Source organism: Nipponia nippon, unplaced genomic scaffold (assembly GCF_047370975.1).
Source record: "Nipponia nippon isolate SJK-2023a ecotype South Korea unplaced genomic scaffold, ASM4737097v1 scaffold_1, whole genome shotgun sequence".
Lineage (NCBI taxonomy): Eukaryota > Metazoa > Chordata > Aves > Pelecaniformes > Threskiornithidae > Nipponia > Nipponia nippon.
In genome coordinates this window covers 101,914,670-101,942,360 of record NW_028262290.1, presented here as the reverse complement: position 1 = coordinate 101,942,360, position 27,691 = coordinate 101,914,670, and the positions used below count along the sequence as shown (strand labels likewise).

The following is a 27,691-nucleotide window of genomic DNA, read 5'->3' as shown; positions in this document are numbered from 1 at the left end:
TGGTGGTAGTACCAAGCTAATGTGTTCGAGAGAAAAATCATCTGAAATCCAGATATTCCAAAGGAGGAAGGGTCTAAGAGAGCAAGAAGTACTGATAAAGACTAAGGAATCATGTCTGATACCAGATGAGGTGAAGCTTGCAGTTTAAGATAAAAATGGTGTTTGGTGCTAGATGTATAGATACCTTGCCTGGCAGACCGCAATGAATAGCCTGGGTCGTTAGGGCAGTGGAGTCTGCTCTCTGAGTGGGGGCAGACAGCAGAAGTACCTCATGATAAACTGAAGTTTATATGTCAGCTACTAAAACTGTAGTAACTTCTTTTGCTTGTCTGCACAAAGTGGTGTGGACAGCTCTTCGCAGTCAGGAAGATAGTGGCAAATCAGCAAGAACTGGGAGAGGAGAAGCAGCAAAATGATAACAAAGCTTTTAGAAGCAATTCACAGGAGAGTATGAGAAGAATTGAAGAGATTTAGCTTAAGTGTAGCTGGCAGAGATGATAGTTGGAAATACATGAACTCCAAGGAAAGGAAATAATGTGGGAGTTAAGAAAGCAGAACTAAGGATACTGGAGTAAAATTGAGAAATAATAATGTAACTGTCTCAGATTTTCAAGCAGATGAGTACTTGAGAATGTCAGCTGTTCTGTCTTTTTTTTTTTTTAATGAAAATATCCATACTGTGCAGACATCCTCATTAACTGCCACTTCCAAATTTGCATTACTCTGCTATAAACTGTGGGTAGGTCACATTGGTCCCAAAAGCCAAAGCAAGAACTCATGCTGTCATACCAGATACCCGACTTGATAGTCACACTTGCAACTTTCTCTGAGGTTATAATCATCCCGGTACCTTTTTTTTGCAGGATGTGATCCATGGCTCAGACCACGAGGCAGTACTGCAGCTAACTAATCTGGTGGAAGGAACCTATACTTTTCACTTGAAAGTGACAGATGCTAAAGGAGACTCAGATATTGATTCAGCAACTGTTGAAGTGCGGCCTGGTATGACAATTAAAAGGTCATCGATACGTTGTGAATACCTCATCTTTGTTCTCCTTTTCACTTGCTTATTTCAATGTTGACAATATTCTCTCAAGTTAAAACACAAAGCAAACGGGTTGGTCTCTTCCTGCCTTCTTACTGTTGTCTCAATAGTCCTGAGTGTGTTGGAAGACATGTCGGGATTCTTAACTACCAATTACACCATTGCCTTACTGGAAGCATAAATAAACAAAAATCTTGCTTGCTAGTTAATATTTTCATTAGCTTTTTGTTGCTTTTCATTCATTGTAGGTTTTGGGGTTTTTTTCTGGTTGTTTATCAGTTTGGCCAATGGAAAGAGATGGGAGCTGAGCATTAAGTTTAGGTACAAATGCTGCGATTGTGTGTTTGATGGTTGAAAGTGTGTGTTTGTGCTTGTTTTCCTTCTTTCATCTTGAAGGACAAAAAAAAACCTCAAAGAATTTCAGGGGTTTTTAACTTGTCTTTTCATGGTTTGATATTGCTTGTATATAGACTTGTTTTCAAATGCAGGATAAATGGCTATGTAATGGAAGCATAAGTTGAAGTTTCAGGAAATAAGCCTGAAATCTTGGGTCTGTCAGAGATTTCTTGTTTGTCTGGTTCCTGGGCAATGATTTTATTTCTGTTCCTCACTTTATTGTTGAGTGCAATCACAATAATTGGCTCAGGATTCTCATTGGATATCTGTGAAGGTTGTTTTGTTTGCAAGGCACTCTAGAAGTTCAAGTATTATTTAACAGAACCCTCAGTTTGTGAAGGTAAACATACTTGATATTTCTCAAATTGGCCATCCTCATTTAGACTTGCCCACACAGTCTTGCATGCTACCATATGAGTCCATCTTTGCCTCCCTTTTCCTGTGTGGTAGCCAGTAATAGATAACTAGCAGGAAACTTAAGAATTACTCACCTAGTGCTACCTCTGACCTTAAGATGGCAGCATTTAGGGAACCAGAAGTTGCTATTCTGCACAGAAATGTGTTAATGCTGAACTGAAGTACACACTGAAGTGCTTTCTTTCAGCTGATAAACTGGGTTGCTATCTTGGGACCCACTAGATTTGTTTCAGAGGGAATGTGAAAATGTAGGCTAAGTACTTCTCTAAGAACACAAAAGGGCTGGGTTATAAGGGATATGGGTCTTATACAGGAAAATATAATATTAATAAATACTCTTCAGTACTGCATGTTGTCTTCAGTTGGTACTGAAATATTTGCTAGGCTCTGAAAGAATAGCAAGTTCTTCTTCTGTCAGATCCCAAAAAGAGTGGTCTGGTGGAGCTGATTCTGCAAGTTGGAGTGGGACAGCTGAGTGAACAGCAGAAGGACACCCTGGTGAGACAACTGGCTGTATTGCTGAATGTTTTGGATTCAGATATCAAAGTTCAGAAGATACAAGCCTACTCAGATATAAGGTACAAAGATATCCTACTGTGCCAGGAAGACTTGTGATTTTCATTGACTCTTTCACAGCTCATAATTAGTTGCAAAATAATCATCTCTAAGATGACAAAAAATGCTATAGCTCTCAACAGTGTACACTTTAAAAGGTGAATTTCTTCTGCTGTGGTAAAAAATTGATGAGGTAAGCTCTCTGGAGGCTCAGAACTGTTTTGTTTTAAAAAAAGTAATTAAAAATTCTCCGTATAGTGGTTTTTTTTTTATTTATTCCTTTAAAGAAAGCGTCCTGCATATATTTCAGTGTCTCTGTTCCATACAGTGCTATTATTTTTCCTAAATGCTGGATGGAGTGAGACAGACTTTATTACAGTGAAGCAAGTATTGTATTTCAAAATAAGGTTCCAGCTGTACCTGATCAAACCGGTTTTATTCCCCTTTTCTTCTACTTCCTCTCTAAGGTTTTGATATTCTAAGTATTTTATAAACATTTTCCCCAGGTAACTTGTGACAAAAATCCATTTTTTGCAGAGAAAACTACACAGTGGATACCAACTGTGGTATCTTACTCTGAAGTAGAAATACCCCCTGTGCTTGGTGTAGAGGGCTAGAGATGGCTGTGCATACCTAGAGAAACTCCTCAGCATGATTGGTAGAACCTGTTGACATGAGTTATCTTTAAATTACTTCTTGTTAACTACTTGGTAATTTAAAATCCATTTTAGTGTCTATTTAGCTCTCGGGGAACCTTTTAAAATTTAAAAACAAACAGTTTGGAAAATACAGCATTTATAGGTATGATGTTTTTAATCACAGCTTCCAATTACTGCTTTTCAGATAAAGATGTTCCCTGAAGTGGCTGATACAGGATGAGATCAACACCACCCAACTTAAAAAGGGGGGGCATGGGGAGGGGGCGGGGGAGAAGAGGGCTCCCACGTGAAGTTCTCTGTCTCCCTTGCTTCTGAGCTTTTCCTCCTCTTAAATTCAGTTTCCTAGTTACCCAAACTACTTCAGAGTGCTTTGTGCCATGTTCTAGATGAGAGTGGGGAAAGCAAATGTATACATACTTCTCTTAAAGCGAGAGTTGGGAAGACCTAGGAGGGAATTACATTTGCTGTTGTCCTTACCTTTCTTCTGTGAAACTGAGAAGCCAAAGAACTGTTGGTGCTCCTGGCTCAGAATGAAGTCCATGGCATTTGTATGGAAGCTAACTGATCCATGGACAGAATTCCCTAATTTTTATCAGATTCCCAGAAGCAAACAAAACCAAAGGCTGTAAACTGAATGCCTGACAAAAGTGATCTTTGGCAGCAGTCATGACCGTAGCTGTTCTTTCTGCAGCACTGCAGTTGTGTTCTACGTGCAGAACGGGCATCCTTCCAAGGTGATCAAGGCATCAGATGTCTCGCGAACTCTGCATGTGCAGCTTTTGAAAGAGAAGGCTGACTTTCTGCTTTTTAAAGTCCTGCGGGTTGACACGGCTGGTATGTTTTGGATTGTGCTTGCTCATCTTGGAACTTTGTAGGCATTTGGCTAACACAGCACCTGGAAACAGTTCATGAAGGCCTTCTGCCTGCCATCTGGTGTCTGGGCTTGGATGTAGCTTTCCAAAAGATGACGTTGAAGACAATACTTAAAATGCTTGTTCATTTGTGGTAGACTGGTGCCAGTTACTTGTGTGGTTTTTGTTGTTGTTGGTTTGTTTGTTTGTGTTTTTCTGTTTTTTTTTGTTGTTTTGTTTTTGTTAAGACACTATCTGTAACAGCAGGCAAAAGCACGTCTTAATCTGGTCTGCATCAGGAAGGCCTGGGGAATGAGGATAAAGATACCGCACTCATACCATCTTTTGTTGGAAGATGGGCAAAACTTAATATAGCCATAATATAGAATGTTTCATGTCTCTGGTTCCTTCAAGGCTTTTAGTGTTTGGTAATAGGCTTGTAACGTAACTCGGTTTTGCCTGTCTGTATCAGGCGAAATGATCAGGTGATCACTGTGTTATAACCTAGTCTTCTAATATTTGCAATGTAGACAGGCTGCTGGGGTTTCTTATAATGAACTTTTCCCCAAAAACATGCTTGAACTTCTAAGCCTATTTTAAACTTCACTAGTAATGTGAACCTTTTGTGATACTCAGATATTACAGATATGACTTCTCCATAGGACATAATGATCCAAATGCAAACAAAGTGAGCAAGCTCTGGCGATAAAATAGTCATTGATTCTGTAGGTAATTGTGTCTTTATTTACCTGTTGAAAAGGACTGTTGTTCTATTATAAACGTACTTGGATTACTGAAATGCATAGGTGTCAATTGAAAATATGCATTAACATTTTTCTTGACATAGCAAATCTGCTACTCTAAGGGGAATAACTCTTTATTTTAGTCTGATATGACCCATTGATCTAGTAATGGCTACTACTGTAAGCGTATGAGAGATGTAAACATTCTGACCTCAGATGCTGTAATTAAGTTTTGAAATACTGAAATACACTCTAGTTTATTGGTATGATGCTTGTCTTCTAGTACCTGAGAACAGTGATATTCCTCAGTTCTCAGGTACTTTAGAAGTTCTTACAAATATGTCATAAAGAAAGAAGCAGGTCTGAATTCCACAACTTCAACTCATCTTTATTTCTGGTTAGAATAAACTGTTCTTGAGTTGCATACAACTTCAATATTGTATGCATAAGATACATTCTTACCTTTCTCTTCACAGCCAGTGGTCTGCTGAACTGTAAATCTATTTAACACATAACACCAAAGGAAAGGGAGATGTAAAAAATACCAGAATGTTTTGAACTAGATGCTTTAGTCTAGTCACCAATCTAGTCTCACAGTAAGAGGATGTGTGGCAAGTTGTCCATTTATACAACTGACCCTGTGTTTGGTTTTGTTCTTAGCCTGTCTTTTAAAATGCTCTGGACATGGACACTGTGACCCCATAACAAAGCGTTGCATTTGCTACCAGCTGTGGATGGAAAACTTGATTCATCGTTATCTAAATGGTGGAGAGAGTAACTGTGGTGAGTTTGGGTGTTGTGGGATGGATTTCAATAATAGCTCATCATCTTGTGAGACTGTTGATTATTTGCTGTTAGAATGGGGAGTACTTAGGAGGTAGATGCTGAGGAAGACTAAAACAGTCTCTCTGTTTTCCAGCCCAGCAGTATCTTTCTGTAGAAAGATATTTGAATAACATCTTGAAATGATAACGTCTTAACAGTAGTAGTCTATATTTAAAATATTTTTGAAGTTTAAATTTTAAAAAATCACTATTTGAGGGGAAAAAAGCATGGAAACTTGGGAGGGAGATCTGGCAACAATTTGCGGCCAGTTGGAAGGGTTGTTTAATAGCGTGGGCATTGCAAAGCTTTTGAGTAGCATTCATCTGATTGTTGCAAAGCTGAGAAAGAGGCAACAACTTAGATTCTCTGAGTGAGTGGTTGATGGTTCTGTGCCAGAAGTATGATCTGACCGAATAAAAGAAAACACTAGTGTTCTGGACTAACCAACATAGTCACCTTTAAAACCTCAGCTTTTTAGCATGATTAATTTGTCTGTTTGTTTCAGTTTGTCTGTTGCATCTGGGAAATGCAATTTAGTTTCACCAGCTTAATCATGTCTATATTCTGTTGCACTCCTAACTTAGCTGATGCTAAGCCTCTCTATTTCAAATACTTAATAGTTTTAATTTAACTAATTTGATCTTATACTTAAGTTGAAATAAAGCTCAACTCTTAGTCCTGTGCAGGCTTGGAGCCATTTGCTGAGCAATGCACTAGTCTTCAAGCAAATCTATAGAAATTTATAAGGAGGTTGCTAGAAGCCACTAAGTGACCATGGGCCATGTGTCTGTCTGTTAGTGAGCAAAGACTAATTGGCCAACCAAGATAAGACAGTAGGTATTAAGCCTGGGGCTGGGACCTCCTGCAGCCCCGCCCTAATGCTGTGTTGTTCCATAGTGTAATAACAACACTGAAATAGTGAGTATACACATGTTGGAGTTCACGTTATTGCACGTGTCTCTGTATCCTTCTTGTGTTTTCCTGGATTTACAAATGTAAGCATGCAAGTAGAAGGATCTGTCTCTAATCAGCTGCTCTTTTAATGCACTTCTAAAATGCCAGACCCAGAGTACACCTGTGTTTATTTGAGTTAGAGAAAATAACTGAGGTGGTAACCGTGCCCTCTTGACTTTCAGTTCCCGCATAGTCTTCAGGTATCTTGGGATGGTAAAAGGTATTGGAGTGGAAGAAAATTTGCAGACGTGCACTGTCAATCTGGAAGCTTAAGAGTTCTTCTGAGAATGAATGTGCTAAGTTTTCCTAAGTTCCTGTTGCCACTCCCATTCCTCAGGATTGGTTATTTTAATAGAGTTGTATTAGAAATTATTCTATTCATACTACTCTACAAAGCACTGTTGTGTTTCTTTTTTCAGAGTGGAGTATACTCTATGTGACTGTATCTGTTTTTATTTTGGTTGTGGTCATGGTAGGGCTTGCCTGGTTCTGCATCTGCTGCTGCAAAAGGTACATTATTTGTTTCTTTTTGATGGGTTATATGCAAAAACTGCACACAACTGCCACATTTTAGTCCAGTCCTTAGCACTAAACCACTGAACTCTTCAGGCATGTGAGGAACTTCCCGTAGCTATTTCTGCACGGACACGCTTTCATTGCAAAAATGAGTATCCATTTGTGGCTCTGTACTCTTCTGTATTTTGAAAAACAAAAAGCCGATATTGGAGTATCCTCCATATTAAGAGATGATTTATGTTTAAATGCTGAGAGTATACTGCAGATCTTCATGGTCTCCCACTGAGTCCTCCAGGTACGCCATGGTAAGAAGGAAGAGGCACACCCTGAAGGTCACTGACGTAGGAGTGTTCTAGGCCGTGGGAAGGGAGTTTCTCCCAGCCTGGTGCCTCCCTTGGACAGGAAGGGTGGACACGTGGGCTGCATCTGGCTGACAGGCAAGGAGTACTCCAGTGATCTCAGTCACGCAAACTTCTGGCTTCCTCTTTCCTTAAACAGTTTTGCCTAGTACTCTATGTCGTTTCCCCCTCTGCCCCCGCCTCCAGTCTTTCCTAGTGAGCTGATAAGAAATTCTATTTCAAGTGACAAGCCCCTGCAAGTTCTGTCACTAGAGCAAGTGTTTTTGCTGCTGCTCAAAGAGCCCAGCAAATAGAGAGCTTGTTCAGGTGTTAGCAAAAACGAAATGCCGTCAAAATCTTTCTGGATTTTCAGCTTTTTCTAGGGTGTCTTTGCAGTATGTAAAGGGTGCTGTTTTAAACGTGTGGGAGTTGATACTGATTTCCTTTTTATGGTTGAAGGAACAGTGCTGTTGGTAGAAAGATTTAAATAGAAGTGTGTCCCACTCCACCCCCACAGTGTGGGGTGGAGCCTCACAGGCTTGTGTGGATTTGATGAGAAAGGGATTCTTTATGGAGTTCAGCTGCTTCTGTCCTTTGTCCTCATGTGGCTTGTGGTGAGGGCTGGTTGCTGGAGATATATGTAAAAAAGAGGAGGGAAATGCTGCACAGGACAGAATGGCAAGAGATGCCCTTTGCCTTGTGGAAACTACAGGAAGAAGATACACTGTAGTCCAAGATTTGCCTGGAGTTTTGCAGGTTTTAAAGGCTTTGTTGAGTTGCCAAATGAACTCCATTTTTTAGAAGACTGTAGAGGAGAGGCAGAGTGGCTGGCTGTTGCTGAAACATTGGCTGAGCAGTAGATGGCTTCTGCACTGTGAACTGTGCAATCTGGGTGGGAGTGCTTCTCCAGACCTTGCCTTGACAAAGAGCATGTCCCACCCCCCCATCCCCCCACCCCCCCCAAGTTATGAGAAAGTGGGTTGTATACGTGAATGCCCTTATTTCTACCCTGAAATCCTTTGTTTGTTCCCTCTCGATCCAATACAACAAAGGGTTCTGTGTCTGTTCCTCTAGCTCCAGGACTTTTCCTTCCATATTAGTGAGCAGATGAGTAACTCCTGCAAATAGCTGAAACTTAAGATAGAGATGATGATGTTTGCAGCATTGTGGAAGTAGATGCTGGGAAGGATTTATATGAAGAAAGAACAGGTGGGGATTTGCCTACAGACCAGAAGGGCTTTGTCCCTTTTGTTGGGAGCCAATCTCCATTTTTGTCTGGTCTTCTCTGTAAGCATAGCCAGACAAGCACCACTTAAATTCTCTCAGGTAAAAAAAAAAATAAATTGGGGACTAAGCAATTCTTAAAGCAATTTTATTTGGAAATAAATGAATATATGTCTACCTCGTGTCTAGTTACTATGTTGAAATTGAACAAACTGAACCCTTGTGGCCTAAGAAAGCGAGTCAGTCTTTCTTGTTTTCTTCATTTTGTATATCAGAGAGAAAGTAAGCTATACCCTCTGGTCCAGATTGTACAACTGCTTTATATAGGTATAAACTGGAACCATTCTTTTTAAGTGAAGGTGAAGCAGTACAATGAGGTTCTGTATATTGGGGTGTGTAGCTATGTGTATGAAAAGGGAGAGGGAGAGGATTTATGTGTGTACGTGAAAAGTAAATGTCTTTGTGGTAACTTTCTTTTTAGCAGAAAGAGGACGAAGATAAGAAAGAAAACAAAGTATACTATCTTAGATAACATAGATGAGCAGGAGAGAATGGAGCTACGACCCAAATATGGTAAGTGCTATCTTTCAGCTGGGAACTCACCCACCAAGCTGACAGTCAGTTGGATGGACACCTGCAGTCAGGAGGAGCCCAGAAGCTGGCCTACAAGTTTGGGAATGGCAGAGGCAAGCATAGACAATGAAATGGTTGAGGGAGAATAACTTCACTTCTTTTATGAGGCCTTGGGCTCAGCCACTGCTCTGAGTGTCTTTGTTAATCTTAATTAAGAACATCTAATTGTCTCACAGACTTTCTCCATGTAACCCCTCCTCCCCTGCACACACTTCAATTTGGAGCTGTTTTTATTGCTGCGCAGCAGTTCCCTCCTGGCCCATAAGTGTTCTGTTAAACATCAGTAGACTTCAGCTGCTACCCTCTGTTCACGTATATTTTGATTTACCTGAGTTTCAGTTTTTAGCAGGGGACATACTGAAATCCAGGGAAATAAAATCATCCTAAGAAATTGCTGTCCTAGGAAGACAGACATAACATTTCTGTAGAAACTGTGACCTTTCATTGCCACTTGTGTTAATCAGATAGTTGAGTGGACAGACTAGTTTCCAGATTCAAGCTATTAAAAATACATTAGCTATGTACTAAGATCATCTAATTGTTTCAAATTTAAATGCATATATTCACATTTCAGAGCCATAAACTGATGGGCTTGCAGTGAAATCGGAAGAGTATCTGCCTGATAGTATATGATAACCTCCTAGCCCAGTTTTTATATTGATGGTGGCAGTGGATTATTACACTGTTATGCTGGATTGCAGAGAATGTTTTCACTTATCTTTCATCTCTCACAGCAGAGGAGAGGATGGTTAGTTGTTACTAAAAAGTGAAACCTTTCTAATGAGCTTATTTTGCTTTTTTTATTGTCAGGTATAAAACACAGAAGTACAGAACACAACTCCAGTCTGATGGTCTCTGAATCAGAGTTTGACAGTGATCAGGACACTATCTTCAGCAGAGAAAAGGTTGAAAGAGAGAATCCTAAAACCCTCATGAATGGATCCATCAGAAATGGAGTTTCCTTCAACTACACCTCCAAAGACAGATAACTGAATGAGGGTAAAAGCACAGACCACAGTGGTTCAACACATCTGAAACATGTTGGCCCACCTCTGTTTTTCCAGAACCGAAAGCTTCCTAAAATACCAACTAATTGCAGATGAAAGGGTAAATTTCTAGCACAGTTAGTGGAAGGAGGGAGGAAGGATTAGATGGTCAGCTAACTCCTCTTGTCACCTTTATAGGAACAAGGAAGAGAACATCTTATTTCTTGCATGTTCCATGCTGAATGTTTGTCTGAACTTCAGAAGGCCTTTTTTCTTGTATCACTGCTACAAAACTAGCCAGGGCTGTTATGCTAGTAACGATGGTAACTGAGATGCGTACAGATTTGTGTCCTGTGCTCCTATTTCTCTCTTGGAGAAGCAGTGTGATTACGATGCAGACCTAAACCAGCGAAAGCCAATATAGATAAATTCCCGTACAACTATAGAGAGCAATATGTGACCACAGGCTCCATCTTCAGTTTAGGTTAGGAACACAAAGAGAGAGCATTTTTAGTGCATTGTATTTATCTCCAACTATGCTTTGTGGCTTCCTTTTCTAGGGTAGCGCTCATCAAATGGAAATGTCTTTGTTTTCTAAGGACGTTTACAATTAGTAGTTGCACTTAATCAGCTGTAATGTGATACATCTGTGTCCTGTAGGATGCAATGTTACCTGTATTTGCATAGAAAGTATGGTGCCTGCAGGAAGTCCAGCATTACGTTGCTTCTGTAAAGATGAAGATGCTTTGGCTCTCTGGAGTCTGCCGTGTCCAGCCAGGGAACAGCAGCAGAAAGGCAGGAAGGACTCAGTGCATTGCACCTTCCGAAGCATTTTGAGCATCCCAAACAACCTTTTGCTTAGAGAGCACTTTTAAGGAGCTCTGGACCTTTTAAGACTGAACCCTTAGCTGAGATAAGTTTTCATTTGTCAGCCTTGGTGCTCAGTTAAAGAATGTGCCAGGCATTTGTGCAGTGAAACGCTTGTGGCAAAATACCCTATGTGGAGCAGGAGGTTCAACACCTACCTTCATTGTTATGGGAATTGGTACTGAGAAAGGCTTTAGCTTGAACATAAGATTATTTTACTTTTTCCTCTGTGGCTATTCAGTGACTAGATGTGTTGGCCTAAAGAGATCCCTTTAGGTGTTTGTGAAGGGTAGGTGTGTTGGAATTCTGATGTTCTTGTTCACAATCTGGGTAATTTCTTTACAGTGTGCTTGTTAGCCTTTGAAGCCATGCCCCCAATACTGTTCTTTAAATCCCAAACTGAAGACCTGGCTTATATACATCAGTCTCACTTGTGGGGGCATCTGTGTTAGTGGTACTGTCTGGCCATGATGTCAGCCTTTCCTGGGAGTCCTTTACTGATATGCTGGAGTCTTGGGCTGAGCTGGAGGAATGATGTGTTCTGATACAGAAAACATTCCTCTGGGAGCATTTTGGATGGGGGGGGGTGGGGTTTAACTTTTTTTTTTAAATCTGGTGGTGGAGAATCCATTAACAGAGAAAGGTGAAGCAGTATAGAGATCAAGGGGAGCAGATGACACATAGCCCACCTCCATCATGAAGAATAATTTGGTGGAGAATTTTGGGGCTTTCTCTGTCCTTTCATAGAAGTCCAACACAAGAGAGTAGTTGGGTTGAACACTGTGGCTTCTATGCTTCTCTTGTTAATGGAGTTGGGCAAAACTCGGAGAACTGTCTAGGTTGGAAGGAATCGGTAGTCAAAAGTTGAGGCAACATGGCATGCTCGTAACTGGTTTCATACCTTTGATTCTTGAATGCAGCCAGCAACAGTCCCTAAGGCTACTAATGCTGCACTGAGGAGTGTTAATCCTGTGCCCAGCCCTGCATGTTGTCTCTCAAGAGCTGAGTGTGGCTGCAGGAGTCACAGTGGTGGGAGAGGCTATGAAGAGCTAAAAAGGGCTAATGCAAGTGTTTTCCATGTTTTTCCCATACCTACCAGCAAGATGCAGTATAAGTGGTATGATTTGCTTTCTTCAGAAGCCAAGTTTTAACTCTACTTGTATGGGGGTTTTAGGCTATTTATTGAAAGAAATCTACTTTATCTTACCCTCCCCCTTCTTGAGTGTGTGCATATATATATATATATATGTATTTTTAAATAACTTGGTCAATAAAAGCAAGGTCAGCTTTTGATGTCTTTCAATTTCTGCTCCAGATGTGTTAATAATAACGCAATGTTCACTTTAAAGCATTCCTGAAGAAAGTTAAGGCCCACTCAAAATATTAATTTTTTTTTTTTAAATCAAAATGTTGGGCTTAATCCATTCTGCACAAATTCCCAAAATGTCCTAGCAGGAATTATGCTCTTGGAAACATGCAGTTTTTAAAAAAAAAAAAAAAAAAAGGCGGGGGGGGAGTTGCATAGGCAACTACAACTTTGTGTTGGCCACACTGCCATTAATGCTTCTGCTAAATACTGTATCCAGTGTGCCTTTATCTATAAACTTACCTTTTAGGACATGTAAGCACAGTCAGCAGCATCCTTCAGTTTTGTGAAGTCAGTCACTTGTGTGTTTTGGGTTTATTTTATGTTTTTAAAGCTGGTGCTGAAGCTTAGGTGGTTGTTCTTTCAAGGAATTAAAGTTCAGACATCTTTTTAAAAAAAAAAACCAAAAACAAACAAACAAAAAAAAAAACCCTAAAGATGGATTCTCTAGTATAACAGCTACGGGAACCATAAGCCTGCTTTCCTTAATGCTGCAGAATTCCCAGGGCTGTTCCCCCTCCCCCACACACATGCTGTGGGCTCAGATCTTTGGATCAGTGGTAAGCTCATGTGCCATGAGAACGTATGTATGATTTGGCTAAGTATTTCTTACTCTAACAAATAAGAAATATTAGACCAATTTCTTATTGCATAAGGCCCTAACAAGGACATTGCTTACTAAATTCTGTTATCTAGATGATGCTTTGACATCTTTGTTGCTAACAGTATTTTAGGGGTTTTTTTGTTGTTGTTGTTTTGTAAGTTGAATATAGTTTAAATTTTTGAGCTGCTTCTAATTCTACTAGTTTGATTCTTCTACCTCCTTGTAAGAAGTCATTCCTCTTACATAAGATCAGGTTTGCTCTTAATAGGAAACTTGCACAGAAGTTGAAAATAGTAGTTCCTGGCTCTGTGAATTTGTGATATCACATGTTTGTGTCACTTGGCCAAGCATGATTTTGTGAGAAATTTAGGAGAGACTGTAGCAAGCCTTGTATCTTGATTCAGTGTAATTTTTATTTCTGGAACCGTTGCTTTCTTGCAGAATGTCAGGTCATACCTGGAATGAAAGGGTCAGAAAACTAGCTGTTAAGGTGCAAACACAATGGTAGAATTCTGATGCTAGCCTTCTAGTTTGGGTTATGATGGGTTTGAAGCAGGTTCTCAGTCCTCATGTTTACTTCCACACACTGTTTTCCTTCATATACAGAAAGCGTGCTGGCAGCTTCTTTGTGAAGTAGGGTTGGGGATATTCCAAACAGTCTCATCTGCACTGAAAAGCAGAGGAGACCAGATATAGCTTATCGTGTATGGCTGAGAGTCCACTGAAAATAAAGAATGAATTCAGTTTGGCACTGATAAGACACTGCCTCTCTTTGAAAGCAGACAGTGTGCTAATACTTCCAGTGCCTCATAGCCTTGATGTGAGCACTGGATTTTCATTTGCATCTTGGTTTTACATTTATACGTGGCGATACATGCACAAGCAGAGATTGTCCAGCTATGTAAAAGGACTGCTTGTTTGCATTTTAAGTAAGGAGTATATTTTGGAAAAAAACTCCGTTACTGTTACTGCCTGAGGCATTAAATAGGTTCACTACTCAACTTCAGTACTCAGCGCAGTGTATGCGCAGCATGAAACTGCCACACTGTGAACAGGTCGTTGGCTTGTGTTTTTAATTTTCTTAACCAAAATGCCACTGCAGTACGAAACAAGATTTACCTTGGCAAATCTGCTGAGATGCACATCCAGATTCTGTGTCCTGTGGTTCAACCTTTCATTTGAACTGAGTAGATTGCTGAGAAATTCAGGTAAAATGTGAACAGTCTAATTGAAGAGGATTGTTTACTTGGGGAGGGGAAAAAAAAAGTTATTCTGGTTTCATGTGTAAGAATACATTTTCAACTGCGTCCTTTTATGTAAACAGAGTCTTAGCAGTATCCCTCTGTCAGATTCATCAGATACAGGTACTGTTCAAGCATCTGTTTTGTGCTGTCACCTGTGTTTGCTTATACAATGCTGATTTTCCTTTTCTTTCTTGGTCTCTTATGGGTGAACAGAAGTGTGCGCACATGCAAGGAATTTAAAAGTGTGTGAACTTAACAGAGTGTGAGTGCATGCGTGTCTTCTCTATGCTGAATTTGAACTTTCCTTAGACAGTGCTGATGTTCATGAAATAATTGACCTCTTAGGCAAATGTCCTATTCCTGTTTTAAGCCTGAAGTGAAATAGTTTTGCCCCTCAATATACTGATAATGGGCTGTAGTTATCTGGGGCTTTGGGATGGTGGTAATAAAATGACAGCTACTTTAGGCTTCTGAGCCATTTATGTGAGGTTTGAGAGAGGTAAACGTTCCTCTAGAAGAAGGGAAATGGGACAGAGGTGAGTTAGTTTCTTAACATCAGCTATTGCTTATCATTGATCCCTAACTAGAATGCTAATCCCGTATTTCTGCAGCAAAGGAGAAACCCTTTCACATACCTTTTAGGTCCTGAACTCCCCAAGGCAAGGGAGGGAACCTTAAAGCTTAGAAATAAAATTTTAAAAAGGAGGGAGAAAAGGCAAACTATTTTTAATTTTGCAGAGGCTACGAATCAAGTACAGATGAGCCACACACCAGTAGTTTGTCTCTGTATGGAAGCACTTCTCCCTGTGGGTGGATGGGTGAGCTGTTACAGAATTTATATTAGGAATCTGTTTCTAGAAAATGTTATTTATTGCAAATGATAATGTATTGTAACTGGAACCATTTCTGAGCTGAAATTACTACATTTATGTAACTACTAATAAAGTTCTGTCTTTCCTTCTAGGAACTTGTCAGGTACTCTTTTAGACATGGTGTTCTTTATTGGACTCAACACTCAGGTCAGGCTAATAGAGATGTTTCGTATACCATAGCTTATGTCTGTACTCAAACATAAAAGCAGTGCAATATCTGATCCCTTCCCTTGTTACTGACAAAAGCAAAACAGTATCTTTTTTCAGAGGTAGCGTAATTCAGTACATCAGAGAGCAGGAAAAAAAAATTACTGCAGTTTACAGTAAGAGTTTTCATGTGGTGCTTGTCCTTACTTGGTTTAATTGGCTGTGTGTAAATATTCACCAGCTGTCATGCCAAGTGTGGTGATTTCACAAGTTTTGTGGCTTAGTCTATAGCAAATCCAGTACTTTAGTGTTTGTAAGTACAATGGCTGCTTGCAGTAATCAGAGATACTAGTGTGCAGTATAACCCAATACACTCCTGTTAGCTAGGGGTGGATTATGCTGCCTGTTTCTGAACTGGAAAAGAACAACCCATGCATCAGAGTGTGTGTAAAGTTTGTGCTAAATCATGATAATAAAAGGTACTATGAGATACAAGTGTCTTTCTGTAAGGAAAAAAACATCCACCATAAAAGCAACTTTAAGTGTATTTGGATACATGGTGCCACAGTCTGCATGGTACCTCTTACTTTCATACTCAGCTCCTACCAGGGAATATTGCCTGCTGAATGAGCTGCCAAGATACATAGTGTCCTTTATTGAAGAATAAATAAATATTGTGTACACTTCGCTAACAGCAGTAGCCTCCCCGCTCCCTCGGAGTAGGCTGATGGAAGCCTCTCGACTGGTGCAACAGAAGATAATCAGTAGTGATTCCTGAACAACTTAAGCCAGTTGTGCTAAGCTAGCTTTAGCATTCACTAATAAAATGAATAAACCACCAACTTCTCGTGTTGTGGAAGCTCCTAGGCAGAGTTTTGACATTGAAAACACTTCAAACAAGTGCTAAAAATTTACCTTAGAGCTTCTGAACAGCATACTTAAAGCTCCTCCTTTCAGATAGTTCAGCCCTTGAATAAGCAGTAGAGCTAGGACAAAGGGCATGACTAGTTACACTTACGACTCCGCCAGTTACAGCGAGACAGTTACTTCAATGCCAAGTCAAAGCATGGAGCTTCTTTTACTTACAGGATTGCCCAGCTCCCAACATGTGCCTGCCTGATTTAGAACACTAAACACTATTTTACTCTGTTCAAACTGTTTAAACTGCTGTTTATCTTCTGTGACTTAATCTTGAAAGCACAATTAATTATAAAACCATAAAATATGTCTAAAAACACCAGTGTCTGGGAATGGACAGGCTGCAGAACACTAGCCTGCTTAAACATTTCCTTGATCCTGGTGACAAGAGATAACAAAGTGCAATCTGCCAACTACTGTAAACAAAATTTAAGTACTAGACATTGGTCGGGCTTGACATACTTCTCAGTAAGACTGATTGTCTTCACTGGTATTGGATCAGTGTTCCCAGCAGCACGAGCACTTACTCTGAGCACCCAAGGTAACTTTGCCAGCCTAGCATACCAATGGACAAGCATTACCTAGAATGACTTGCCAAAAAAAGCTTGTGCACTGTGGTTGGAGATAATCTCTGCCTATTTAAGCTGGAAAAAAAAAAGTTAATATCCAGTAGAACAGGTGAACATAGTTTCTTAAGAGTTTATTACTCTTACAGAGAAGACAGGCGGGGCGGGGTCAAACACAACAGCTGTTTAAAAGGTAATATAAGAAAATAAAATGGAAATTGGCCATGATTAAGTTGGGTTGGAAATCAAAAGACAGTTTTGGAGGCTTCAAAACTGTATTAAATAAATGGAAATAAAGCTTCCAAAAATCTATTTTAAATCTTCATAAATGAAGTAAAGCATTATGCGGGTAGTCATATCCTGAAAGCGGGGAAAGGCACTGATCCACAAAGCCTGTAACTTGTAGTAAAACGTTTGATTCAGCATAAAAGACTTGCATACAAAATGACTGATGGCGTATTATTATGTTGAAGTAGTCTCATCTATTTGATTTAGATTCGAAGGACTGTAATTGGGGAAACCAAAATCTTAACACCTCATGAACATGTGGATGCAAAGAAGTGTCTTTTTTTCCAGTGCTAAGGCTGGCAGAACAAAAAATTCCATGCAAATCTGAGAGACTGAACTTAATGTGGCTGCTGTCAGTTTGTCAATTCAACATTGCGTAAGGTAATAAACCACAAAATCCAGTGCTTTCACAGAAGTTATTTATTAACTGAAAACATTTTTCCATCACAGTTTTAATATCCAGAAATTGCTAAACTATCACAAGTGTAATCAACATAACTGAGGTGTGAGAATTCAAGTATATCTTTTGTTGAAGAATCACAGCTTTTTCTATGAAGACAACTTTAAGATTATTCTGTGCTTAATGGATATAGACCTTACTGACACAAGGATACTATGCTGGAATCCAACCACAATCCAATCTAGACAAAGGTATTTTTAAAGTTTATTACATACCCTATCTTTAATTATGTTTTGTGTTTGTTATCAGGCATAAGGTATTATTTGCTAGGAAAAAACGTAAACTTTTACTCATTAACTGCTATTCTCAGAAAAGACATAAAGGTTTTAAATGCACCAATGCATCAGATCAATCACTTTCCAATAAATAGAGCAGTGGGTTAAAGAATTTGTTCTGCAGCTGCACTGTCCCAAGAAGTATACCCACATTCAAGACTGCACTGCCACACAGCAGTAAATGAGAGAACTTTATACTGCAGTTCACAGGCAGACATATTTTAAGCCTGTGCAGTTTCAGTGGCCAATACTCTACCTGTCTTTAAGCGTGCCTGCATCAGTGTGGTGTGGTACCCAGCCACCAAGTTACAACCTTCTACCTAGCTACTCTTTCCAGTAAGAAATAAACATGTATTGGCAGCCAGGGCTGGTAAACAGCTTCCTCTTCCACAACACTGCATTCCCCAAATTTAGGCAGCCTGTGCACTCAACAGCGTAAGCTTCGAAGTTGGCTATAACGTTTCTTGCTGCTAGTGTAGAAATAGGCCGTCCTTTTTTTGTTCTTGATAACAAGCACATATGCTGCAACTGATAATGGTATTAAGTCCTCACTATCTTAAATATGCATTTTTGGTGCATTGGAAATTACTGGAAGGGCAGTAAGCGTCCTTTAACTGCCCTTTGGTTGGCATGATGCACGCTCTACGGACAGATAATATGCTCCAGACCCACCTGGTCTCAAGCGCCACACAAATATAACCATAAAAAATATGTGGAAATAATAAGTAGCAGTCAATGCTACCTTTATGTGTGCTTTAAAAAAACCCCATGAAACTCAGTTCCGGCTTGCTTCCCCCCTCCCCACCCCACCCAAGTCTGTCTTGTGTTACCTGGTACCTCCTTGCCTGATTCGATAAAATATTTTAAAATATCCCGTTTCACAGGGTACATTCATTAGTGTACAGGAAGAAGAGCTCTGTTGCCTTCTTTTATTTATTTTTAATAATTAATGAGTAAAGCCCCACCAAATAAAGTTAACGAACACAGGAAACAAATTTTGTTTCTCTTAGCCTCTGCAGTGCTGATTCATTTGCCAAATAAACAGCGCACATTTTTAAAGTGCTTCTTTTGACTGCCATTAAAATAATGTTTAAACAGCATTGTTTATTTTGTATTAAGGAAGCTTTACATCATCTTTTGAAGATGACAAAATAGTGAGGTGATGTGTAGAAGTCTCACCTCTAATCACGTCTATTTAAATCTTTATTAGGTCACAAGTTAGCCAAGTTCAAAGGTTTTTAAACCTTCCTCCCTAATGGACATTCACCTGTGTAACCACACATCCAATTCAAGGCACAAAGCCCGTAGAAACGGAACCATCTATCTGCTCATGGTCTTTGGAGGTGGTGAGTAATGTTCTTTTAGACACTGAGCAACATTTACATCAGTGACTGTACTTCTACCCAAGAAGAGTCACAATCTGTTTATGGAAGGCAGTTTATCTATATTATCATGTCACCACTTGTGCTTCCTTTACACAGCCCTTATAGTGGCCCCTTATAATTCTGCACGTTATTCCTGCAAGTAAGCATCCCATCTTCCTCCTGCTACTCACTAAGCCAGCAGCTCCTTGTCCTGGACTGTCCTGTTCCCAGGACCTCTCTTACAGCTCTTTGCTCAGAAGACCAAAGCTGTACAGGTGGCAGCTCTGCAGCCAGCATTACCATGCACTGAAATAGCTGCCCGTTTGCGCGCACGGATGCCTAGCTGTAGCTAAAAGCAACTCCTCACCTTTCATAAGCATCAGATTCTCCCACAATTAAAAAAAAAAAAAAAGACACACCTGCTTCTAAAAGAAGGTCACATCGTAACCACATTAGAAAATGAGTATTTACACAAAATTCTAAAGGGAGACTGCCATCCCCAAAGCCTCCCATATCCACACTGAAACATTGGAGGCAGTAGAAAATGGTGGTGTGGTTTCCCCTTGCTATAGGTTATGATCTGTTTTCATTATACACAGGTCTCCCAAGTCCTCCCAGTTACAGAGGGGTAATCCAAGCATAATAAATGTGCGTTATTCCCTACTCCTTACTAAAGATGATGGACATTGTGATAACACTGCTGAAAAACTGAACGTATAAAGAAAGAACATGTAAAAATGTATGGCAGCACAGAATACTGTAAATATCTCTACACATACAGAACAGGGTTGCTTAGTTTTGAAGAAGGTAAAAGATTCATTCATACATATTTCTGGTTCAAGAAGCTTGTTAAAACTACAGTGCACTCTTCCAAGCTGTTGGGATTGTGCTTTTTGAAGATTTTTATAGGCCTCCAAAGCAGACATATTTTATTTCTAAGTATTCATCGATGCCATATTTTGAACCTTCTCGCCCTAAGCCAGACTGTTTCACCCCACCAAAAGGACTCTCCACTGAGGAGACTATGCCTTCATTAACACCAACCATTCCAACTTCCAGCTGTTCTGCGACTCTCCAGATCTGAGCTGGATCTTGGGAGTAGAAATATCCTGCCATGCACACAGATACAGGAATGAAAATTAAAATCAGGAAGAACAATTGCAGAAGACTGTGAAAAAGAAACTTCCTGACATTAAAAATCATGACCCCATAACACTTAAGCTCATAAACCCACAGAAATACATTTATCTGACAGAGAGGCATACCTGCTAAACCCACATCAGCCGCATTTGCTATAGCAATAGCTTCTGCTTCAGTCTCAAATCTGTCAATATAAAAAGAAAATATACAAATGAGGCCTGCAGTTCATTTACTGTCTTGCTGACTTACTGAGAAGAAACAGCCTTATCAGAAATAAAAAAGTCAAGATACAGTTTTTTTCCAAAAGTGTAGTTTAAACATCTAAGTTAATTTTCACTTTGAAACAATGGAGGAGTTTCTACCGCTTAACTCTTAATTTAAACTACAGTTAAGTACTTAAGATTGCCTTTATCCTCCCTAGATACTGGTAGCTAAAACATTTACTTTACATGGGTTAGCCCACCAATTTCCCCAACTTCACAAGTACTCTCAACTATAAGAGAGGACTGTTTTTCCATCACATCCAATTGCTCTGGACAGAGGCAGGGAAGGTTTCGGGGAGAAGAGAGAGCTCTAAGTCATCCTCTGTCAGAAAAACTTACAACTAGCAAATCACATTACAAACTGCAAAGTCCTGCCTCCTGCTTCATACCACAAATCATGAAGTTGATGATTTTGCTGCTATCTACCCTTGCTTACCTGCTGATACAATTTAAAAGAAAATAATTTTCAAAAAGTTGCAGAGATCCTAAACTGGCAAACTGTCATTCGAATCGTACTTATTCAAAATAATCTTTCATTGTTTTTTTTATTTGCTATTTTTAATCTGGAAAATGCATAATCTTACTTGATAACTGGTGCTAAAGGGCCAAATGTCTCCTCTTGGGTACAAAGCATTTTTGTTGTAACATTACTTAGTAATGTTGGCTCAAAGAAATTCTTCCCCAAGCTGTGTCGTTTCCCTCCAGTCACAATAGATGCTCCTTGAGAAACTGCATCATTAATGTGTCTCTCTACCTGCGGTATGCAAAACAAAAATCTCAGTGTCAGCCTTTAGGAATGAACAATAGTATATTTTCCACTGAAGAAATAATACTCTCCAGTATTAAACAGAAGATTTTGGAGAGAGGTTTATACTTTGCAGAAGACCATTTGCAATATTATTTAAAATTTCTCTTGAATTTTTATTTCTCTCAGTCTGACATAATTTCAGAGGGATGAATTATGAGTGTGGCCCCAGTCAAGATGCTACTGGCAAGAACATTTTCCACCCCCTGCATCTACAATTCATCCAAAGACAAGAAAGTAATGAGAAAACTGAAGTAGCAGTCTCCACCTAGAATACTGTCCTTTGAAATTACAGAAGGGCAGTTAAGTGACTCTATACAGCGCTTGCTTATTTGTATATAGAGATGTATATGATACACACACACACCATTTGTGATGCACAAAGGGAAGGCATGAAGGAAACAAATCAAAGTACTGCATCCTTTGTCTCCCAAATAACTCTGACTATTTTCATATTCTATTATTTTATAAACAGAAAGAATCTGGCAGCATTCAAGTATAATGGGATTCAAACCAAGCCTGCATATAACTGAACCATAGTATTTTAGAAAGTATGAACCACATAATTTAATAATCTTTAACCTTAGGAAGGGTGAAATATTACAGAAAATGTGACTTACTGCGATTAAAAAAATAAAATAAAATTTCCTGGAGTCACAAGTCATCCAAAACAGAAGACCCAAACCATGCATGTAAGGTTTCAAGTGATTACAACATCCAGAGCTCTGGTATTTTTAACCTCAATGTATTATTCTGCTTAGCTTTTGCCAAACAGAGGCACTGTTCTTCAAAATAAGTTGTCATTTACAGTGCTTCGGACTTGCAGGATCGCCACAGAACTCTCACAGTGTATCCAATTTCAGTGTATGTTCTTGACAACCGCTAAGAAGTAATCAATCAGGAGGAATCAGTTTCTCCTAAAGGAGGAATCCCTTTTTTCCCCTTAATGGAAATGTAGGGACTCCTACATTAAGTGGCCACATCCGTTTGTCTCTATTATACATGGACTTGGAGGACAGAACACACTTGCAGCCACATTGCAAATACATTCTAACAAAACAGCGTAAAAAAAGTGAAATAGAAACATAAAGTTACTTTATGGATCATAAAAAGGAAATAAAGATGTCAAAAATGAAATCTTTTATTTATACCTTCTCCACTGCTTTTTCGTTAATTAGTGGCCCTTGGGTAGTTTTTGCATCAAATCCACTTCCGACGTGTAGTTCTCTCTCTATAGCTTTAGCAAACTTTTCCACAAATTTGTCATGGATTCCCTTTTGTACCAGGAAACGGTTTGTGCAAACACAGGTCTGAAAACAAACATGAAAAGGAAAAACAAACAGTGGATTATATTGTATTTGATCTATCCATGAATTCATTCTGGCCTTCCTGCCACAGTATCCAGCTACTGCAGTGATCTGTCCTCTGCCTCTTCTCCATCATCCTAAGCTGTTACCTAGCTTTGCCGTTTCTTTCATCACCCCTCTCACTTTAGAAATACAACTTCAACAAGCTGTTAGTACATGTGTGAAATATGCCACACTGCCAAATTTAAGTCGCTTATGCCGGTAAAAGGTTTCGTGAGTTCTGTGGACTCTGATATACAGATCAACCAAGGTCCAGAAGCTGCAGGAAAGACCTTCTAATTAGGCTGCAGAATGCTGGACTGCGCAGCAGAACCTCAAATCACACTTGGTGATGTGGGGTCTTCTTTTCTAACTCCTTCATTAATTGAGTTTGAGTTTGCTTTTTTCCTACAATTTAAGTGCTTTCAGTGGCCTACTTATTTGTGCTACCCCTTTGCTCTAACTGCTTCCTATTTTGATTGCTACAGCTTCTCAAAAGTAACAGCTACTTTATCCTTCTGTGCAGCAGCAGAGGTGCCTTTCATGTTAGATCTTGTGCAGTCTGCGTCTGATCACTCAGTGACCCTTGTCCACATGCCATTCTGTTTTGTTTCCTTTCTTTCTTCCCAAGATCAGTCTTATGTTTTCTTCTTGTGTTATTCAAGCAACATTTTCCCAACCAAATGACCTCCCAATCCCACCAAAAACTTGCTGCTTCTCCAAAGCTGGAGTTTGTCAACTTCATGTTCATGTGTAGAGGTAATACTCATTAGGCTGGAACAGTCTCCACACAGCCCTGCTCAGCCGACTGTTCTGGAAAGTGATGCTCTTAAAAATTTTTTGACTCTAAGTAGAATACATTTGAAGCAATGTACACTTGAATGCTGTCTATCACTTTTTTTAAGCTACTCGTTATGGAAAAATCTAGCTGTGAGTGCCTTAACGGATGTCAATCCCCTTAACTCTTGCTGGGTGCTTTCAGAACACAAAAAAAGACTTGAATCGAACACACAATCTTACAGATGTTGTTGCTCAGACTTGCTGATAACTGGCTTGAGTGCCCAGAGCCATGTGTGACTCCAGCATCTTTCTCTTCACAATGAAGTGTTCTAGGCTTTCCTTTTACATAAAATAGCTTTTTTTTACAGCTTAAACTATATGTACAATGCTTCACTTGCCAGAAACAAGGACAAAAAGGTTACTCTTACCTGCCCTGAGTTTCTATACTTAGAAGCAAGGGCTCCTGCAACAGCACGGTCCACATTGGCGCTGTCAAACACTATAAAAGGAGCATGTCCTCCAAGCTCCATGGAAACTCGCTTCACAGTGCCGGCTGCGTGTTTCAGCAATATCTGTAGGCAACAGAGGAGACACAGAAATTTGTACCTCTCCCAGATGTGAACTAGGGAACCACAGATGGAAGGCAGTGAAAAACTAACTCTGGCAGGGCATTAATCTGTATCTTCTCTATAATGCTAGACCATCTGTTTTCTCCTATGACAAAAACAAGGACTAATTTCCATCATTAAAATCTTCAGAGATTAAATTCTGGCCAAGAAATAATGAAGAAAAGGATTTTCATCCACTTCAGGTCAGGCAAAAGTGTATAAAAATACACTAATATTGTCACTCTTGTTTGCTTGTTCTTTTCTTTTTTGGTAATAAAAATCTTGACTACTCTTACAAAATTTTTCCAAGATCTGACAGAATTTGGGATTAAGATTTGCCTTGATATCAGACTTTTTCTTCATTCTGCATACGGCCATCCCACAGAATTTTACCATCATCTAGCCTGTTCTATTGATTTCCTTAGAGATGGTGACGAGTAAGATGATTGCTTATTGACTAAGGTTGATAGGAAAGATGCAAGGGCCTCACTTCTCTTAACACTTTCTCTCAACTGCAGAAGCCATTCCTGAATAGTAACTTTGAAACTCAATTTCAGTGTTCTTATTAGTACGTATGTTGTCTCCCTATGATAGGAAACAAGAGCATCTTGTACAGAGCTGTTCATACTATAATTTAATAAAGGGCAATTATCCAGAAGTTGCACACAGGCATCCTGCGAAGTACTGATATTAAAGTAAACAGACAGTATCTCAAGAAGTACACAATTATTTGGACAATCTGTGTACAGCAGCCTGAAAAGAAGAAGGCTCTGTATAAAGGCACACACTTTCCCCCTACCTTTCCAGTATAACCACAGTAATCATCTTCAAGGATATTCTGTGCACTTATGTACCTTTCCTGTTGCTGTGGAGCCAGTAAAAGATATTTTGGCTACCAAAGGATCAGTGCACAGAACTTCCCCTACAGCTGGTGTCTGTTGTCTGGAACAAGGAACAACATTATACACTCCATCTGGAATTCCAGCCTGGTTTGCAAGCTGCAACAAAAGAAACACAGAATTTGCATTATCAGTAGATTTTGTATGAGGAATAGTCACTTAATGTTTGTTTACTGTTTTGAAGAAACCAGTCTGTACGTCAGCGGAAGCCAAAACTGCGCAGCACAACTCATAACAGATGCCATGGTGTCAAGACAGCAGCTTCGCTCCAGTTTAAGCTGGCTGTCATTCAAAGTCACCAAAGGAAAGATATGAAGTTGTTTTGTGTAGTTAATTGGCCAGGTCCTCGTTGAGGCTCTAGACCGTATTAGAGGCAACTTTCAAAGATTCTTACTAAACTAAAACCTCTGGATCAATTCAGCCAACTTGTCCTTCCTTCATGTACGAAGTTGGCCAAAGTTATCTTCGAAGCCCCATTTACAGCTTCAGTCCGCTGCTAAGGTAAAGCTTAGCATAAAAGCTCACCTCCCCAAGAGCTAATGCTGATAAAGGTGTGTCCTCTGCAGGTTTCACTACCACCGTACAGCCAGCTGCCAGCGCTGCACCAACCTTCCGGGTAATCATAGCGCTGGGGAAATTCCACTAGGATGAGAGAGAAAAGTACCATCAATCAAACTTGTGAAAGTTTTGCCTCCTGCCTTTGCAGAAATAGCTGACATTTTCTGTAATTATGTGATAACCTAAACAGACCTGCGCGATGTGCTTTGTCCTAAGCGAACATTACAAAGCAGCGCTGCCAATCCAGCAAGAAGCGAGTACAAGGCAGAAATGAAACTTTACAGGGGTGTTTCCTGGGCAGGAGGAGCCATAAGGCCCCATGCTGTGGACTAAGCTGAAAACCTTCATATGATTTGAAAAATCCAGCTATGCTTACTGGGGTTATAACGGCTGCCACTCCTACTGGCTGCTTCAGCACCAGGATTCTCCGGTCTTTTGCGGACGCTGGAATGACATCACCATAAACCCGACGAGCTTCCTCCGCAAACCACTCCAGAAACGAGGCGGAATACAGAATTTCACCCTGTGCTTCTTTCAGAGGCTTCCCCTTTGATTAAATCAGATTGAAAATACACCGTAAGCGGCAGACTGAAGCGATAAAAACAAATACAAGTCATTTCAGAGTTTCTGTTCTTTTCAGAGTACTTCACCATCCCCCATCATGTACACTGCAGTCTCCAAAAATGATCATGCGATTGCAGCAGCAATAGTGGTGTGGCTTCAATACACCGTCATTGTATAGTCAACATCTTGTACGTTGTGCCTGGATTCATACCTGCCCAAGGCAAGGAGCTGGAATAGCAAATGTAGCGTGTGTTTATTTACAAACTCTGCAGTTAGCTGCTATGACCATTCTGAAAAAGACGCAAATCATGGCAAAAACAGGCACAAGTTTATGCCAGGGACGTTTGTTTTGGGGAGTATGACTTTGGACTACCTCCAGGTCTGATCCCGTGGACTGAACGACCATTAGCAGCCGGGACACCAGAGAGGAGCTGCTGAAATATATTCTAGCGTGGTTTTATCCAAAAGGACACCAGTCTGTGACGCAAATCAAAGCGCATGGAGTGACTCCAACCTGGAGACGTGCTTTAACAGTACTGCAACTTTTTCTGAGTCAATGAAACTGATAAAACACAAACGTTTCTGCCATGAAGACCGCGGTTAGGCTGATGTATGCCTTTGCACACCATGAGGCACAACGCGGCTCCGATTCCCGCTGGACTGTTAGGGACTATTGTCATCGAAATAATGGATTGTATGTATGCCAGAAACAGGAAAGTGTGAAACGTTATCCGCTGACCTAACAGAGCGACGCGAACGCACAGCGCGTCCGCTAGCCTCAACTTTTTTAAGTAACAAAAAAAGAGATGGTGGCTGACGGATGAAACGCATACTGGGCGTTCCGGCGGCTGTGCGTGTTTGCTTCAGTGTCAGCGTGCCCGTGTCAGGCTGCCGGCAAGGCTGGACGCCGGCAGAGCCCAGCGCCCCCGCCGAGAGGGGCAGCCGGCACCGCGCCGCTCCCCGGCAGGGCGGGCCCCGCCGCCGCACTCACGTTCTCGGCCGTGATGATCGCCGCCAGCTCCTCCTTGTTCTCCACCATCAGCTCGTACCATCTGCGGAGGCGCACGCTCCTCTCCTGGGAAGAGAGAAGGCTGCCGTGGCCGCCGCCCGCAGGGAGGGCCCGGCGCCTGGGACGAGCTTCTCCGAGGGGGAAGCCGAGCCCCGGCAGACCCCCGGGGCGCACCCGCAAGCCCGCCGGAGGACGGGCGGCCCCGGCCGGACCGGACCTCCCGGCCCGGGGCCCCCTCGCCGCTCAGGCGGGCGCCATCTTCCGCGGCCGCTCACCTTGGCGGGGAGGCGGCTCCAGGCGGCGCCGGCTTCGTGCGCGGCCCGTACGGCCGCCCGCGCCTCGGCCGGCCCGCAGTCGGCCACCCGGCCCAGCTCCTCGCCGCTGGCCGGGTCCAGCACGGGGAAAGCGGCGGGCGTCTCCACCCAGCGGCCGCCCACCAGGCCGCCCCGGCGCACCAGGGCGGCGGGCAGCGCCCAGCTGCCGCGCCGCGCCGCCGCCGGACCCGGGGGCGGCGAGGGGAGAAGCAGGAGGCGGCGGCGGGCGGCGGCGGCCCGCCCCGGCAGGAGGCTCGCCATGGCCGCGCACTAGCGACAGGCGGCGGAGCCC

At 41.1% G+C, this 27,691-nt stretch overlaps 2 protein-coding genes across 4 annotated transcripts in view; one reads left to right on the top strand and one right to left on the bottom strand.

The window, feature by feature from the left end:
- Positions 1-15,186, top strand: part of KIAA0319 (KIAA0319 ortholog) — a 60,570-nt gene extending 45,384 nt beyond the window's left edge. For 2 of the 3 annotated variants that reach the window (XM_087764967.1, XM_087764953.1), the window contains 7 exons: positions 864-1,002; positions 2,277-2,436; positions 3,764-3,906; positions 5,327-5,449; positions 6,865-6,955; positions 9,005-9,096; positions 9,967-15,186. In XM_087764967.1, the coding sequence (XP_087621093.1) occupies positions 864-1,002; positions 2,277-2,436; positions 3,764-3,906; positions 5,327-5,449; positions 6,865-6,955; positions 9,005-9,096; positions 9,967-10,145 (927 nt within the window). In that variant the 3' untranslated portion in view covers positions 10,146-15,186. The remainder of the gene's footprint in view (positions 1-863; positions 1,003-2,276; positions 2,437-3,763; positions 3,907-5,326; positions 5,450-6,864; positions 6,956-9,004; positions 9,097-9,966) is intronic. The other variant, XM_087764958.1, reaches the window with a different exon arrangement.
- A 2,230-nt stretch (positions 15,187-17,416) lies between these two features.
- ALDH5A1 (aldehyde dehydrogenase 5 family member A1) lies at positions 17,417-27,689 on the bottom strand. The gene is made up of 10 exons (XM_087764866.1): positions 27,361-27,689; positions 27,068-27,151; positions 25,889-26,059; positions 25,480-25,596; positions 24,910-25,053; positions 23,876-24,019; positions 22,473-22,631; positions 21,101-21,270; positions 20,379-20,437; positions 17,417-20,222 (listed from the first exon to the last, which is right to left on the bottom strand). The coding sequence occupies exons 1-10, from the start codon at positions 27,658-27,660 to the stop codon at positions 20,017-20,019; spliced, it is 1,554 nt and encodes a 517-aa protein (XP_087620992.1). The 5' UTR covers positions 27,661-27,689; the 3' UTR covers positions 17,417-20,016.
- Between the last annotated feature and the right edge of the window lie 2 nt (positions 27,690-27,691).